The following is a 16,231-nucleotide window of genomic DNA, read 5'->3' on the forward strand; positions in this document are numbered from 1 at the left end:
TAGGGCAAGTAAGTATTTTCCAGTAATCTCAAAAAACAATGTAATTCTGACAGTTGAAACGATTGTCTTTTGTGTGATATAAAATGTACTTTATAACAAGATAAAAAATGAGGTAGTCTGGCCCTGGTGACACTTTAGTCGAGAAAGCCAACAAATAATGCGGTGATGCTCGTTATAAGCATGCATGATCAATTTATAATTACATTGTAAAGGGACAGAATTCGATACATGCTTATGGAAAGTGTTATAATGCATTATAACCACATCCTACTTGTCACACCATTTGGCTATATTACTTGGCTGCTGAATGGATGAACTGTACGGGTTGCCGTAGCCATATATACAGCCATTGGCCGTAGCTCTCCTCAATGACTGCTGGAAAGATGGCGACAGCACACAAACCGGGGAGCTGCAACTCTGCAGAGGGATAAAAAAAACTTCGCAGAAAGACGCCTTTTCGACCAGCTCTTGCAAAAAGAAAACGTGCAAACAGCGTTTAAACTGTTATGGTCATGGATGGTCCCATGCACCACTAGAACCGAGGATTTGTCGACCTACTATGGAGCCTCCGGATAATAGCGAACCTAGCAGGTAGGCGAATAATCAGTGCGATTTCGTGAAAATAAAGAAACTACACAGCCGGGGTTTAGCTAACTGCCACATTGTGAGCTGAACGTGACAACCCAAGCGGGTCAATTGGCGCGCTTGCGCATCTATAGGCAACCACCTACTGTCACAAAGTGAGCCGTGTACAGTTGCAACATTTTTGCAGCGTTCAAGTTGCAAAGTTTTTAGCAGATAAATCTGATCTCTGAAATATCACTTTGCACAGTGTTTATATTTGTTTTGGAATTCCTGGAGGATGGAGGAAATGCTTCCCCTTTGAAAGTGGTAACTATTTTCACTTCACATTGAATTTGCAACATCAAAAGGCAGCTAGCTAGTTTTCTAGGCTAGTCAACTAGCTATGTGGCTAACGTTGCTTTAGCGCTTCGTTGTTTATTGTTCACAGTTTTGTCGAAGTGGCAAATGACTTCATCCTTGCAAATTTTGGTATCGGTTTTCATCAGGATTGTGGCAGCACTTTCTAGATGTATGCACAACATCTCCATAGAACTGTATTTGAAACATGAGTTGAAATGTTGCACTAATTTTCTTGATTTGTTAACCAACGTTAGCTAGCTAACTTTAGCCTGTTAGCTAGGCAGTTACCTAGGCTGTACGTCACAACAAGTTAGCTAACTTTGCTGGTGACCGGTTCAAGTAACTATTCAGTGGCTGGGCTGATATGCTGTCTTGCTATGACTTCTTGGACGGAGGAAGTTGATGGGGAAACAATTCATGTTTTGAAATGTCTGATTTAGTTTTCCTAGAAATGGAATCTGTTCTCTGAAAGAAAAGCACGTAGCTGTGCCGTGTGGCTCCGTTGGTAGAGCATGGGGCTTGCAACGCCAGAGGGTTCGATTCCCACCGGGGACCAGTACGAAAAAGTACGGCTAATGGCTTCTGCTAAATTACAAAAATGAAAATGTTTGTAAATTACAATGTGGATGGATTACTAGCTATAATAGCCCACTGATTGCTTAGATTGATTGCAAATGTGTAATAAATGCTAAATTATAAACTGGGTGGTTTGAGCCCTGGATGCTGATTGGCTGACAGCAGTGGTATATCAGACCATATATTTTTTTACTGCAGTAATTACGTTGGTAACCTGTTTATAATAGTAATAAGGCAGGGGGGGGGGGGGGGGGGGGGGGGGGCTTGTGATATATGGCCAATATACTACGACTAAGGGCTGGGTCCAGGCACTCGGCGTTGTGTCATGCTGGGGAATAGTCCTTAGTAGTGTTACATTGGCCAAATACCACTCCCCCCCCCCCCCCCCCCCCCCCCCCCCCCGGGCCTTATTACTTGTTTACCCAGCCAGGAATTTCGTGCACGCTGTTGTCTTTGATCATTCATCATGTATACAGTGCAAGCATCAGGGAAAATATTGGTTCCTATTTTGAGCGAATGGGACTAGTATTGCAGTATATCCAATAATTCCTGCTCTTTGTTCGGTGAGAGAATGTTCACGTGTTTTCTACTAGAGCATCTTTGAAGCTTTTCACATGCCATTTGTTATTAGTCAGGGACTGTATGTACACTCTGTATGCTCTGGAATCAATTGGAAAATGCCCTCTGAGTTAAATTATAATGGTTCTAGAATCTGCTAAATCATATATTTCTAGATTCTATGAAGCAATTTTGGAATAGATGCTGAAGGAACAGGTTTTTTCATTTGATTTTATTGTCAATGATTGTGTATTAGTTTAGATTGCGGCAGCATCACACTACTACTGATATTTCATTGCAGATTGTTTCTAGCTGTTTTTCGTGCCAGTGGAATGCATGCTGTTGAATGTTTTTCCTTCTATGTACGTCCTTTCTGACCCCACACGACGTCATCACACTTGTTTGCTCCCAGTGACAGATTCTCTGGAATCCAATGTTATGTCTCTCTCCCCTCCTCCCTCCCTCGAAGCATTTTAAATGTCATTTTTTATTCAACCTTTATTTAACTAGACAAGTCGGTTATGAACAAATAATTATTTACAATGACGGCCTACAAGCATGCAACAGTGCCTGGGCTACACTGCATGGCGTACTGAATTGAACAGATAGCACATGCTGTTGACTGCTAAATCGTGTTCAATGCTTTCAAGTGTGGTTCTTGATTATGGTCTGTGTCATCACTTTGATCCTTCCGGCTGGCTGTGTTTTCAATCCAAGTCTTCTTTGCAAGCACACAGACTTGTCTTGATGTCGAGTCACTGTACTGCTGCTGTGTCAGATTTGTTTGCACTCTTTCCGACTCCATTGCTCTTGTTGTCAAGCTGAAAATGGCATGACCATTAGTTTAAGTAGCTGGCGGGATGGCACAGACGGTTGAAATCAAGCTGAAAATGGTATGACCATTAGTTTAAGTAGCTGGCGGGATGGCATAGACGGTTGAAATCATTGCATATAGGCTGCATCCCAAATGGCTCCCTATGTAGTGCAATACTTTTGACCTGGTGAAGTAAAATAAAAAATAAAAAAATTGTGCACTATGTAGGGGATAGGGTGTTATTTGGGACTTAACCATAGTTATGCAGCATATGAGTGGGGACTGGGGAGCTTGAAGTTCCTCTCTCCCAGGAATCAGTTTGTGCACTGCTCATTTTATTTGTGTCCTAACTCATAGGCTGTCCCACACAGCACCCTATTTCCCCTTGGTACACTACCTCTGACCAGAACCCAATGGCACCCTGTTCTCTAAGTAGTGCACTACTTCTGACCAGGACCCATAGGGCTGGAACTGGGATTGCATTGGGCTTGAATATTTCAAATCAAATTTATTTATATAGCCCTTCGTACATCAGCTGATATCTCAAAGTTCTGTATAGAAACCCAGCCTAAAACCCCAAACAGCAAGCAATGCAGGTGTAGAAGCACGGTGGCTAGGAAAAACTCCCTAGAAAGGCCAAAACCTAGGGAGGAACCAGGCTATGAGGGGTGGCCAGTCCTCTTCTGGCTGTGCCGGGTGGAGATTATAACAGAACATGGCCAAGATGTTCAAATGTTCATAAATGACCAGCATGGTCAAATAATAATAATCACAGTAGTTGTCGAGGGTGCAGCAAGTCAGCACCTCAGTAGAAAATGTCAGTTGGCTTTTCATAGCCGATCATTAAGAGTATCTCTACCGCTCCTGCTGTCTCTAGAGAGTTGAAAACAGCAGGTCTGGGACAGGTAGCACGTCCGGTGAACAGGTCAGGGTTCCATAGCCGCAGGCAGAACAGTTGAAACTGGAGCAGCAGCACGGCCAGGTGGACTGGGGACAGCAAGGAGTCATCATGCCAGGTCGTCCTGAGCCATGGTCCTAGGGCTCAGCTCCTCCGAGAGAGAAAGAAAGAGAGAATTAGAGAGAGCATACTTAAATTCACACAGGACACCGGATAAGACAGGAGAAGTACTCCAGATATAACAGACTGACCCTAGCCCCCCGACACAAACTACTGCAGCATAAATACTGGAGGCTGAGACAGGAGGGGTCAGGAGACACTGTGGCCCCATCCGATGGGGACATTTTTTTGATTTACACATCTAGTTTTTCTGGATCTATGTCAAGTAATGCAAAGGGAAAAAATGGCACAGCAGCCATTTTGGGAGGGTGTGTGGATGACCACACACCATAGCAGTCATCTTTTTTGTAGGGACACAGCCCCTATATTTGAGCGACGATGTCATGCTGTCAATCTTAGAGTTACAAGTTCCAACAAACTGTGTCCCAAATGAGAAAATGGCACCCTATTTCCTATGGGCCCTGGCCAAAAGTAGTGCACTATATAGGATGCCATGTGGGACACAGCCCCATATGCTGAACAGAGACAAACAAGGCACATGGTTGTGCAACTGTCTGTCAGCTGGAGTTAAGGTCACCCCTGTCCCTAGCTATTATATTGCCTAGTCAGACCATTATTCTGTTCCAGCTGGCTGATGGATGGTATTAGATGGCTACTGTTTGGCGTATCACAGAGAATTTTAGACCAACCTTGTCCATACTTCCCCAACAATGTGTACACCGGCATCTTGTCCATTTGAAAGTTTTTCTCATTGATCGAGACAGGTGAGTGTCATGACAGGCAGAACATCGGGGTGGACTGGACACCCACATGTCTCAATGAGACAAGATTTGAAATGGACAAGATGGTGGCGTACACATTGCTGGATTATTTCATGAGCATAAAATAACTAAAATAAAATAGATTTTATTTAATAACGGAGCATTTTTCAAAATTCAAACCAACCTCCTGCAACTAGACTTCAGTAACCGAAAGGTTGCTGGATCGAATCCCCCAGCTGACAAGATAAAAATCTGTCGTTCTGCCCCTTAACAAGGCAGTTAAACCCACTGCCCCGGTAGGCCGTCATTGTAAATAAGAATTTGTTCTTAACTGACTTGCCTAGTTAAATAAATAAAGGTGACATTTTTTTAAAGTACATTTTTTTTGAATAATTGGTTGTCTTCCAAGTTAGGAATTGAGGAAGTATCACCAAGTTAAGGTATGTCAAATCCTCTGTGCTACGCCAAACATGACCTAACCTGTAACTGCTAATGGAACATCCCAGCAGCCCCTTACAATCTGCAGCTACCCTGTCCCTGACTGTACAAGACCACATCAATTGCAAGCATGGTTAAAAATGCATACACAATTCACTCACTAACTATTCATTGCTGCTGCCAACCATTGCAGGGAAGGACAGGATGGAAATCTTTTGTCAATGCTGTTTGGGATTCTGGCTGGCCCAGTAGCATTCAGGCATTCTCCCACAAGCATTCCATGGATTTCAGGATAGTGCTGCGTAGAGAAGAGGATAGTCATCTCATGGCCCAGAGCAGGAGGAGCCCTTGGCTAGAACTCGTTAATGCAACACTGTGGATGGAACACTCAGCCCCCCCCCCCCCCCCCCCCCAAGCATTCCCAGCCTACAGCCCACCACTGCCCTTCAGGCTCCATCACTGCTTCAGGGATACAAGGCTACAAAGCTCTCATCATAGCACTGTTAAAGACATCTGACACTTAGTATCTTTGTTTTTCTCTCTGTCTCTCTCTAATAAACAGCTGCTGCACTTGCCTTTGCACGCTTGGAAAAGACTGGTGCGCCATCATACCACACCATGTGATTCAGGAAGGAAGTGTCCTAAGGTTATTCAGGCCATAATCATTACATGATTGTCTGTTTACATTACGCCCTAGCAGTGTTTCCTCTGGAAAGGTTGTAGAATTTTTGTTGAAGGACTGAGAAGCTCAGTTCTGGTGTCTTTTTAAAAGGACATTCTACTCCAAAATGACTGAAAATAGAATTATGCTGACGCCATTTAAAATATTATTTCCACCTCCAGAAATGAGCCCAATTGGTAAATCATTGGTAAAATGATTTAACATATTAGACCATGCATATATCCTATACATGGTCCATATTATCAGGTGTGCTATTAGCAATACGCTTTATCACCTGTAGCCCGACTGATGCAGCATAGTGGCTAGAAACACTATGTTGCAGGATCTTGATAGAACACAGAAAAGACAGTCAAACTTACAGCTATGTGGCAATCAGAAGATTCTCGGGTTAGACGTGATTCTCGGCGTTAGCTGTGATTCTCGGCGTTAGACGTGATTCTCGGCGTTAGACGTGATTCTCGGCGTTAGACGTGATTCTCGGCGTTAGACGTGATTCTCGGCGTTAGACGTGATTCTCGGCGTTAGACGTGATTCTAGGCGTTAGACGTGATTCTCGGCGTTAGACGTGATTCTCGGCGTTAGACGTGATTCTCGGCGTTAGACGTGATTCTCGGCGTTAGACGTGATTCTCGGCGTTAGACGTGATTCTCGCGTTAGACGTGATTCTCGCGTTAGACGTGATTCTCGCGTTAGACGTGATTCTCGCGTTAGACGTGATTCTCGCGTTAGACGTGATTCTCGCGTTAGACGTGATTCTCGCGTTAGACGTGATTCTCGCGTTAGACGTGATTCTCGCGTTAGACGTGATTCTAGGGGTTCGACGTGATTCTAGGGGTTCGACGTGATTCTAGGGGTTCGACGTGATTCTAGGGGTTCGACGTGATTCTAGGGGTTCGACGTGATTCTAGGGGTTCGACGTGATTCTAGGGGTTCGACGTGATTCTAGGGGTTCGACGTGATTCTAGGCGTTCGACGTGATTCTAGGCGTTCGACGTGATTCTAGGCGTTCGACGTGATTCTAGGCGTTCGACGTGATTCTAGGCGTTCGACGTGATTCTCGGCGTTCGACGTGATTCTCGGCGTTAGACGTGATTCTAGGGGTTAGACGTGATTCTCGGCGTTAGACGTGATTCTAGGGGTTCGACGTGATTCTCGCGTTAGACGTGATTCTCGCGTTAGACGTGATTCTCGCGTTAGACGTGATTCTCGCGTTAGACGTGATTCTCGCGTTAGACGTGATTCTAGGGGTTAGACGTGATTCTAGGGGTTAGACGTGATTCTAGGGGTTAGACGTGATTCTAGGGGTTAGACGTGATTCTAGGGGTTAGACGTGATTCTAGGGGTTAGACGTGATTCTAGGGGTTAGACGTGATTCTAGGGGTTAGACGTGATTCTAGGGGTTAGACGTGATTCTAGGGGTTAGACGTGATTCTAGGGGTTAGACGTGATTCTAGGGGTTAGACGTGATTCTAGGGGTTAGACGTGATTCTAGGGGTTAGACGTGATTCTAGGGGTTAGACGTGATTCTAGGGGTTAGACGTGATTCTAGGGGTTAGACGTGATTCTAGGGGTTAGACCCTCTGTACTCCCATGGATCTGAAACATTGGCAGGGCATTCCAATCCAGGCATTACAGTCCTAGATTTCAGTTTTAAATGCCACCAGCTGGTCTCTTGGGATGCAATGTCATGTTTCATTGTTGTCTTAAGTACTGTGCAGCACAAAAATGATGACTTTCCCTTTTTTTGCAAAATTATTTTGATCAGGGTTCAAGCGCATTCTTCGGGCAATCAAAGCTGTGTATGGGCATGGCTGTGCACGTGTGTGGTGCTGTCCGACGTAGTGCTGGGCGATATGGCCAAAATATACATTTGAAAAATAACATAAATTTGACGGTATTTTATGTTTTTGATTTAATAAAAGTTCTACATTTGCTTTATGACTAGTGAGGGTGGCAACACATATTCTAAATTATTTCAATGGGTCTTTCTCCATTCTGATAGGTTGAAGTTGAATTGAACAGTATAAACCCCCCCGAAAAATCTTGCATTTCCATCAATTTCTGCATTTCCTGCACTCATTTGAGATCATTTCCACACTGCCACGATATGGAGAAAAATACTAGGCCTTATTTTTAACCAAATGTTGCAATTTAGATCAAAACACTTGGGTGAACCTGTGGAATCATGGAAGTACAATGTTTATTCTAATTCTATAGTTAGAATATAAATAACAGTGGGCACATTGAATACAGTGTTGGACATGACAACAAATGAAAATGCCATGGACGAGTTATTGTGACAGAGTAGGAACCAAAGTGATGTTCAGTGTTTCCTAGGGAACCCTATAATCTTTGGCTACGTTAAATCTTTATTCATGTAGCCAACATATTCATGCTTCTCCTATTCCTCTTTGATTTAGAAGATACTGTTGCACAAACAACATGCTGATTTAGGCCTCCACCAGCACTGGTATCCGGCTGTATTAGCTAGCTACATTTGCTCTGAGTCTATTAGTACTTTTATTAGCTAGTTAGCTAGCCAGCTAACTAGGCATTAGTGGCTAACACAATTTAGCTTAACTTGCTAAGAAAATACAAACTAGCTGTTTGCAGATGTAAGAAACACAAACTAATATTGTAATTATAGAAGGCTTGTGGATTTATATTAAGATCAGAGTGGAAACAACATCGTTGTCATTAACATTGTTGCATGTGCTGCATTGACCAGCAGACTGAACGCAAGTGTCTCGTGGTCAAGCAACAACAAATGAGCTCCTTGAGTGGTGATCCTTGAGTGGGAGAGAGAGTGGGAGAGAGAGTGGGAGAGAGAGTGGGAGAGGGAGTGATGACTCAAGTAGCAGAGTCAACTATACAAATGGGTGTTACAAATGGGCGTTACACACTGCGTATCACATTTAACAAACCAAACATTCAAATAAAGTTCTAGAAGGTAAAGTAAAAACCCAAACCGGTCCCTGCATCAATACCGGTGTATAGAGTAAAATACGGTGTACCGCCCAGCCCTAGTCCAATGTTGCTATCTGGGTGGCGTCAGTCACATATTCACACTGTTTTCTGAGCAGGGTGGGGTCTGGTTTGGCCTGTTCTGTTCTTCTATTTTTCTTCTGGTTTAGTGGCAGATATTCTGCTGTCATCCTACTGGTGTTACAGAGAATGTTGTTGAGGAGCTAGAGACACCGATACATTCTACACAAGAATGGTAATTGCGTAACACTCGCATAGAATTAAAAAATAAACTCAATTGCACCTTTCAGTCTTTCCAAAGCTGTAGTCTATGTTCTGACATAGTAATGGATCAGTCTTTCCAAAGCTGTAGTCTATGTTCTGACATAGTAATGGATCAGTCTTTCCAAAGCTGTAGTCTATGTTCTGACATAGTAATGGATCAGTCTTTCCAAAGCTGTAGTCTATGTTCTGACATAGTAATGGATCAGTCTTTCCAAAGCTGTAGTCTATGTTCTGACATAGTAATGGATCAGTCTTTCCAAAGCTGTAGTCTATGTTCTGACATAGTAATGGATCAGTCTTTCCAAAGCTGTAGTCTATGTTCTGACATAGTAATGGATCTTATCTGAAACCACTGAGTTTTTGCAACCTAAAATCTTTCCAGAGTGGAGTGTGGCATCAGCACTTTCACATGTGGTTGTGTGAACCATAGTGAGCTTCTGCATCTGATGGAGCTTTTCTGTCATTATTCCTCACTACAGTGAAAAGTGTGGCAACAGGCACATGCATTCTTGTAAAAGTGACCCAGAAGTGTTCCTCCCTAAAAATGTAAAAATCCTCCTTGTCAATTGTACAATAATGACACTGAGAGCTTGTTGCTCCTGCAAAAACAATCCAGCCAATCCCCTGGCCCCTCCTAGCTGAACAATCATTCAACCCTATTTGGTTGTTGAGGGCAATAGGCATTGTGAGCAAGAGAGCGTTCCAAATGGTACCCCATTCCCTATGTAAGGCACTACTTTTGACCAGGGCCCATAAGTAGTGCACTATTTAGGGAATGGTGTGCCATTTGGTATGTGTCCCAAGTGTGCTGCTCTGTCTCCCCAGCCAGCTGTATCCAGGCTATTTAGCTGTATGGGCCTTCCAGGCCACGTGTCAACCCACACAATGGAGTCCTCCTGCCTTACAATAGTCCTGGTGCTATGGGGGTGGGGGTCAAAGGTCACTAAATCACCTCTTGCAATCTGGCTCCTGCTGCAGTGCCTTTATGTGTAGAGTCAAGACACCGACCACCACAGACATTTTGGCCCCTCTAGCAGTTTGTCATGCACGCTGTGTCCCTGCCCAGAGGCTGTAACATTCCACCAGCCTTTATTACGTCCCGACAGTACCAAAGGCTATCAGATGAGCCATTCAGATTGAGGCACCCAGACACTTGACACCATCTGCACTGCAGCAGTAACGCAACTGCTGTCAGATGGGCACTTCTGAGGGCACACGCATGTACACACAAACAGTGCAGCAGTAATTCACTAGTGTCAGATGGGTGCTACTCTGAGGCCGTCAGGCAACAAAAGAGCACAGTGGATTTTTCTTCTAGAAGTAGCTTGGAGCAGAAAGAGCATGCTACAGGGACACGAGTGTAGGGGCTGTCCCCAACTAAATAAAATCTTGGTCGACCAAAAGTCGTCTGTTCTTTTGACCAATAGCTATAGCTTTTTTTTTTTTACATAGACACACCCTATGTGTTTTACTTAAATCAACTTTATACATTGCATATTTGCTAATGGCCTTGCCTACACCTAGCAACTTAGTATTTTTTGCTCATATTTTTTATTTATTTTATTTGGCACGGCAGGCCAGACAACATTTTAACAGGCCTACAGTGGCTTGCAAAAGTATTCACCCCTCTGGGCATTTTTCCTATTTTGTTGCCAAACAACCTGGAATTAGAATGGATTTTTTGGGGGGTTTGTATCATTTGATTTACACAACATGCCTACTAGAGGTTGACTGATTTTAATCGGCATGGACGATTAATTAGGGCCGATTTCAAGTTTTCATTAAAATCTGCATTTTTGGATGCCGATTATGGGACGATTACATTGCAATCCACGAGGAGACTGCGTGGCAGGCTGACCACCTGTTACGCGAGTGCAGCATCAAAAGGACCTTGTGTCTGCAAGGAGCCAAGGTAAGTTGCTAGCTAGCGTTAAACTTATCTTATAAAAAAACAATTAATCTTAACCTGTCTAGGACTGGGGTTTCGCTAGCGGAACCCCTCGCCAACAGCCAATGAAATTGCTGGGCGCCAAATTCAATCAACAGAATTCTCATAATTCAATTTTCTCAAACATGCAAGTATTAGACACCATTTTAAAGATAAAATTCTCGTTAATCCAACCACAGTGTCTGATTTCAAAAAAAGTTTTTCGGCGAAAGCAGAACATATCATTATGTTAGTTCAGCAACTAGTCACAGAAAGCATACAGTGATTTTCCAACCAAAGAGAGGAGTCACAAAAAGCTGAAATATTGATAATTTATCACTAACCTTTGATATTCTTCATCAGATGACACTCCCTGGACAACATGTTACACAATACATGTATGTTTTGTTCGATCAAGTTCATATTTATATCCAAAAACCTCAGTTTACATTTGGCTTTGCCTCCAAAACATCCTGTGAATTTGCACAGAGCCACATCAAATTACAGAAATACTCATAATAAACATTGATAAAAATACAAGTGTTATTCACAGATCTAAAGATATGCTTCTCCTTAATGCAGCTGCTGTGTCAGATTAAAAATAAAAAAAACTTTACGGAAAAAGCAAACCATGCAATAATCTGAGTACGGCGCTCAGACCAACACAATCCAAGAAGATATCCGCCATGTTGGAGTCAACATAAGTCAGAAATAGCATTATAAATATTCACTTACCTTTGATGATCTTTGTTAGAATGCACTCCCAGGAATCCCAGTTCAACAATAAATGTTTGATTTGTTCCAGAAAGTCCATTTATGTCCAAATTCCTCCTTGTTGTTCGCGCGTTCAGTACACAATCTAAACTCACGCCGCGCGGGCAAGTCCAGGCAAAAGTTCAGAGGAAAAGTCATATTACAGTCCGTAGAAACATGTCAAACGAAGTATAGAATCAATCTTTAGGATGATTTTAACATAAATCTTCAATAATGTTCCAACCGGAGAATTCCTTTGTCTGTAGAAAAGCTATGGAACAGAGCTCGCTCTCACGTGAACAAGCGTCACGAGCTCAAAGCATTCTGCCAGACCTCTGACTCATTCCCCTCTCATTCGGCCCCACATCACAGTAGATGCATCAGACAAGGTTCTAAAGACTGTTGACATCTAGTGGAAGCCTTAGGAAGTGCAACATTACCAATATCCCACTGTATCTTCAATAGGAGCTGAGTTGAAAATCGACTAACCTCAGATTTCCCACTTCCGGGCTGGATTTTTTCTCAGGTTTTTGTCTGCCATATGAGTTCTGTTATACTCAGACATCATTTAAACAGTTTTAGAAACGTCAGTGTTTTCTATCCAAATCTGCTAATGATATGCATATTCTAGCTTTTATGGCTGAGTAGCAGGCCGTTTACTCTGGGCACGCTTTTCATCCGGATGTGAAAATACTGCCCCCTACCCCAAAGAAGTTAAAACTTCTTATGGCTGCAATCCCGTTAAAGGGATCGATATGACAACAGCCAGTAAAAGTGCAGGGCGCCAAATTTCTAACAACAAATCTCATAATTAAAATTCCTCAAACATACAAGTATTATACACCATTTTAAAGATAAACTTGTTGTTAATCCCACCACGGTGTCCGATTACAAAAAGGCTTTACGACGAAAGCATACCATGCGATTGTTAGGTCAGCACCTAGTCACAGAAAAACACAGCCATTTTTCCAGCCAAAGAGAGGAGTGACAAAAAGCAGATAAGAGATAAAATTTATCACTAACCTTTGATGATCTTCATCAGATGACACTCATAGGACTATATGTTACACAATCCATGTATGTTTTGTTCGATAAAGTTCATATTTATATCCAAAAATCTCAGTTTACATCGGCGCGTTATGTTCAGTAATGTTCTGCTTCCAAAACATCCTGTGATTTTGCAGAGAGCCACATCAATTTACAGAAATACTAATCATAAACATTGATAAAAGATACAAGTGTTATGCATGGAATTATAGATAAACTTCTCCTTAATCGGTATCAGCTTTTTTTGGGTCCTCCAATAATCAGTATCAGCGTTGAAAAATCATAATCGGTCGACCTCTAGTCATCAAGGCAAAGGTTGGCTACTTTGAAGAATCTCTTATCAACTATATTTTGATTCAAAACTTTTAGGGTTACTACATGATACCATATGTGTTATTTTATAGTTTTTATGTCTTCACTATTCTTCTTCTATGCAGAAAATAGTAAAAGTACAGAAACCCTTGAATGAGTAGATGTGTCCAAACTTTTGAGTGGTACTGTATATATTTTATATATCGAGTGCATTCGGAAAGTATTCAGACCTCTTGACTTTTTCCACGTTTTATTCTCAAATGGACAAAACATATCATTTTTTCAATCTATACAGACTTCCCCATATTGAGAAAGCAAAACCAGGTTTTTAGAAATGTTTGCAAATAAAAAAACTAAAATATATGTTTACATAAGTATTCAGACCCTTTACTCAGTACTCTGTTAAAGCACTTTTGGCAGCGATTATAGCCTTGAGTCATTTTTCTAGAGGTAGACCGATGCATGGCAGATTTCAAGTGTTCATAACAATCGGTAATCTGCATTTTTGGATGCAGATTATGGCTGATTTACATTGCATTCCACGAGGAAACTGCGTGGCAGGCTGATGATCAGTTGTTACGCGAGTGCAGCAATGAGCCAAGGTAATTTGCTAGCTAGCATTAAATGTATTTTATAAAAAACAATCAATTTTAACATAATCCCTAGTTAACTACACATGGTTGATGATATTACTAGGTTAACTAGCTTGTCCTGCGTTGCATATAATCAATGCGGTGCCTGTTAATTAATCATTGAATCACAGCCTACTTCGCCAAACGGGGGATGATTTAACAAAAGCGCATTCACGAAAAAAGCACAATCGTTTCACCAATGCACCTAACCATAAACATCAATGCCTTTCTTAAAATCAATACACCGAAATATATATATTTTTTAAACCTGCATATTTATTTCAAATAAATTCATGTTAGCAGGCAATATTAACTATGGAAATTGTGTCAATTCTCTTGTTTTCATTGCACGCAGAGTCAGGGTATATGCAACAGTTTGGGCCGCCTGGCTCGTTGCGAACTATTTTGCCAGAATTTTACATAATTATGACATAACATTGAATGTTGTGCAATGTAACAGTAATATTTAGACTTAGGGTTGCCACCCGTTCGATAAAATACGGAACGGTTCCGTATTTCACTGAAAGAATAAACGTTTTGTTTTCGAAATGATAGTTTCCGGTTTGACCGTATTAATGACCAAAGGCTCGTATTTCTGTGTTTATTATAATTAAGTCTATCATTTGATAGAGCAGTTTGACTGAGCGGTGGTAGGCAGCAGCAAACTCGTAAGCATTCATTCAAACTTTACTGCGTTTGCCAGCAGCTCTTAGCAATGCTTGATGCACAGCGCTGTTTATGACTTCAAGCCTATCAACTCCTGAGATTAGGCTGGCAATACTAAAGTGCCTATTAGAACATCCAATAGTCAAAGGTATATGAAATACAAATGGTATAGAGAAATAGTCGACGCGTCATAATTCCTATAATAACTACAACCTAAAACTTCTTTTTTTTGTAATTGTCATTATTACATATATATAAATAGGCCGATTTTTAATCGGTATCGGCTTTTTTTGGTCCTCCAATAATCGGTATCGACACTGAAATCACAATCTGTCGACTTCTACTTCTTTCCCCAAATGCAGGAGTGCCAAGCTTGTAGTGTCATACCCAAGAAGACTCAAGGCTGTAATCGCTGCCAAAGGTGCTTCAACAAAGTACTCCGTAAAGAGTCTGAATACGTACGTTAATGTGATATTTAATTTTGTTATGTTTAATACACTTGCAAAATTTCTAAAAAGCTGTTTTTGCTTTGTCATTATGAGGTATTGTGTATAGATTGATGAGGGGGGGGGGAAATGAATACATTTTGGAATAAGGCTATAACGTAAGAAAATGTTGAAAAAGTCAAGGGGTCTGAATACTTTCCGAATGCACTGTATAACAACCAGCCTTTCACATCACAAGCACACAGTAGCTTAACCAAGTTACAGGATCTCAACCGTAATATAACAGTCAGCTACTCTAGTAGTGTATATGTGCAGCCTTCTTTTCCCCACTAAAATGAAGTGTAAGGTTGATTCAAAGTGTTTGAGGCGACCAGGACATGGGTGTGTCCTCCGAAGGATACAAAGCAGCCAGTGGTGGTAGTGGTGGTAGTTCGGGGGCCTGACCAGCAGCCAGTAGTGGTGGTAGTTCTGGGGCCTGACCAGCAGCCAGTAGTGGTGGTGGTGGTGGTAGTTCTGGGGCCTGACCAGCAGCCAGTAGTGGTGGTGGTGGTAGTTCTGGGGTCTGACCAGCAGCCAGTAGTAGTGGTGGTGGTGGTGGTGGTAGTTCTGGGGCCTGACCAGCAGCCAGTAGTGGTGGTGGTGGTGGTAGTTCTGGGGCCTGACCAGCAGCCAGTAGTGGTGGTGGTGGTAGTTCTGGGGCCTGACCAGCAGCCAGTAGTGGTGGTGGTGGTGGTAGTTCTGGGGTCTGACCAGCAGCCAGTAGTAGTGGTGGTGGTGGTGGTGGTGGTAGTTCTGGGGCCTGACCAGCAGCCAGTAGTAGTGGTGGTGGTGGTAGTTCTGGGGCCTGAACAGCAGCCAGTAGTAGTGGTGGTGGTGGTAGTTCTGGGGCCTGACCAGCAGCCAGTAGTAGTGGTGGTGGTGGTAGTTCTGGGGCCTGACCAGCAGCCAGTAGTAGTGGTGGTGGTGGTAGTTCTGGGGCCTGCCCAGCAGCCAGTAGTAGTGGTGGTGGTGGTAGTTCTGGGGCCTGACCAGCAGCCAGTAGTAGTGGTGGTGGTGGTAGTTCTGGGGCCTGACCAGCAGCCAGTAGTGGTGGTGGTGGTGGTAGTTCTGGGGCCTGACCAGCAGCCAGTAGTGGTGGTGGTGGTAGTTCTGGGGCCTGACCAGCAGCCAGTAGTGGTGGTGGTGATAGTTCTGGGGCCTGACCAGCAGCCAGTAGTGGTGGTGGTGATAGTTCTGGGGCCTGACCAGCAGCCAGTAGTGGTGGTGGTGATAGTTCTGGGGCCTGACCAGCAGCCAGTAGTGGTGGTGGTGATAGTTCTGGGGCCTGACCAGCAGCCAGTAGTGGTGGTGGTGATAGTTCTGGGGCCTGACCAGCAGCCAGTAGTGGTGGTGGTGATAGTTCTGGGGCCTGACCAGCAGCCAGTAGTA

General features: G+C 43.0%; 1 protein-coding gene across 3 annotated transcripts in view; it reads left to right on the forward strand.

The window, feature by feature from the left end:
• Positions 1-469: 469 nt before the first annotated feature.
• The window catches only part of LOC129862789 (mitogen-activated protein kinase kinase kinase 4-like), a 76,843-nt gene continuing 61,081 nt past the window's right edge, over positions 470-16,231 (forward strand). For 2 of the 3 annotated variants that reach the window (XM_055934769.1, XM_055934758.1), the window contains exon 1: positions 470-591. In XM_055934769.1, coding sequence (XP_055790744.1) covers positions 560-591 — 32 coding nt within the window. In that variant the 5' untranslated portion in view covers positions 470-559. Of the gene's footprint in view, positions 592-715; positions 892-16,231 lie in introns of those variants that run through there. The other variant, XM_055934775.1, reaches the window with a different exon arrangement.

Source organism: Salvelinus fontinalis, chromosome 1 (assembly GCF_029448725.1).
Source record: "Salvelinus fontinalis isolate EN_2023a chromosome 1, ASM2944872v1, whole genome shotgun sequence".
NCBI classification, from domain to species: Eukaryota; Metazoa; Chordata; class Actinopteri; order Salmoniformes; family Salmonidae; genus Salvelinus; species Salvelinus fontinalis.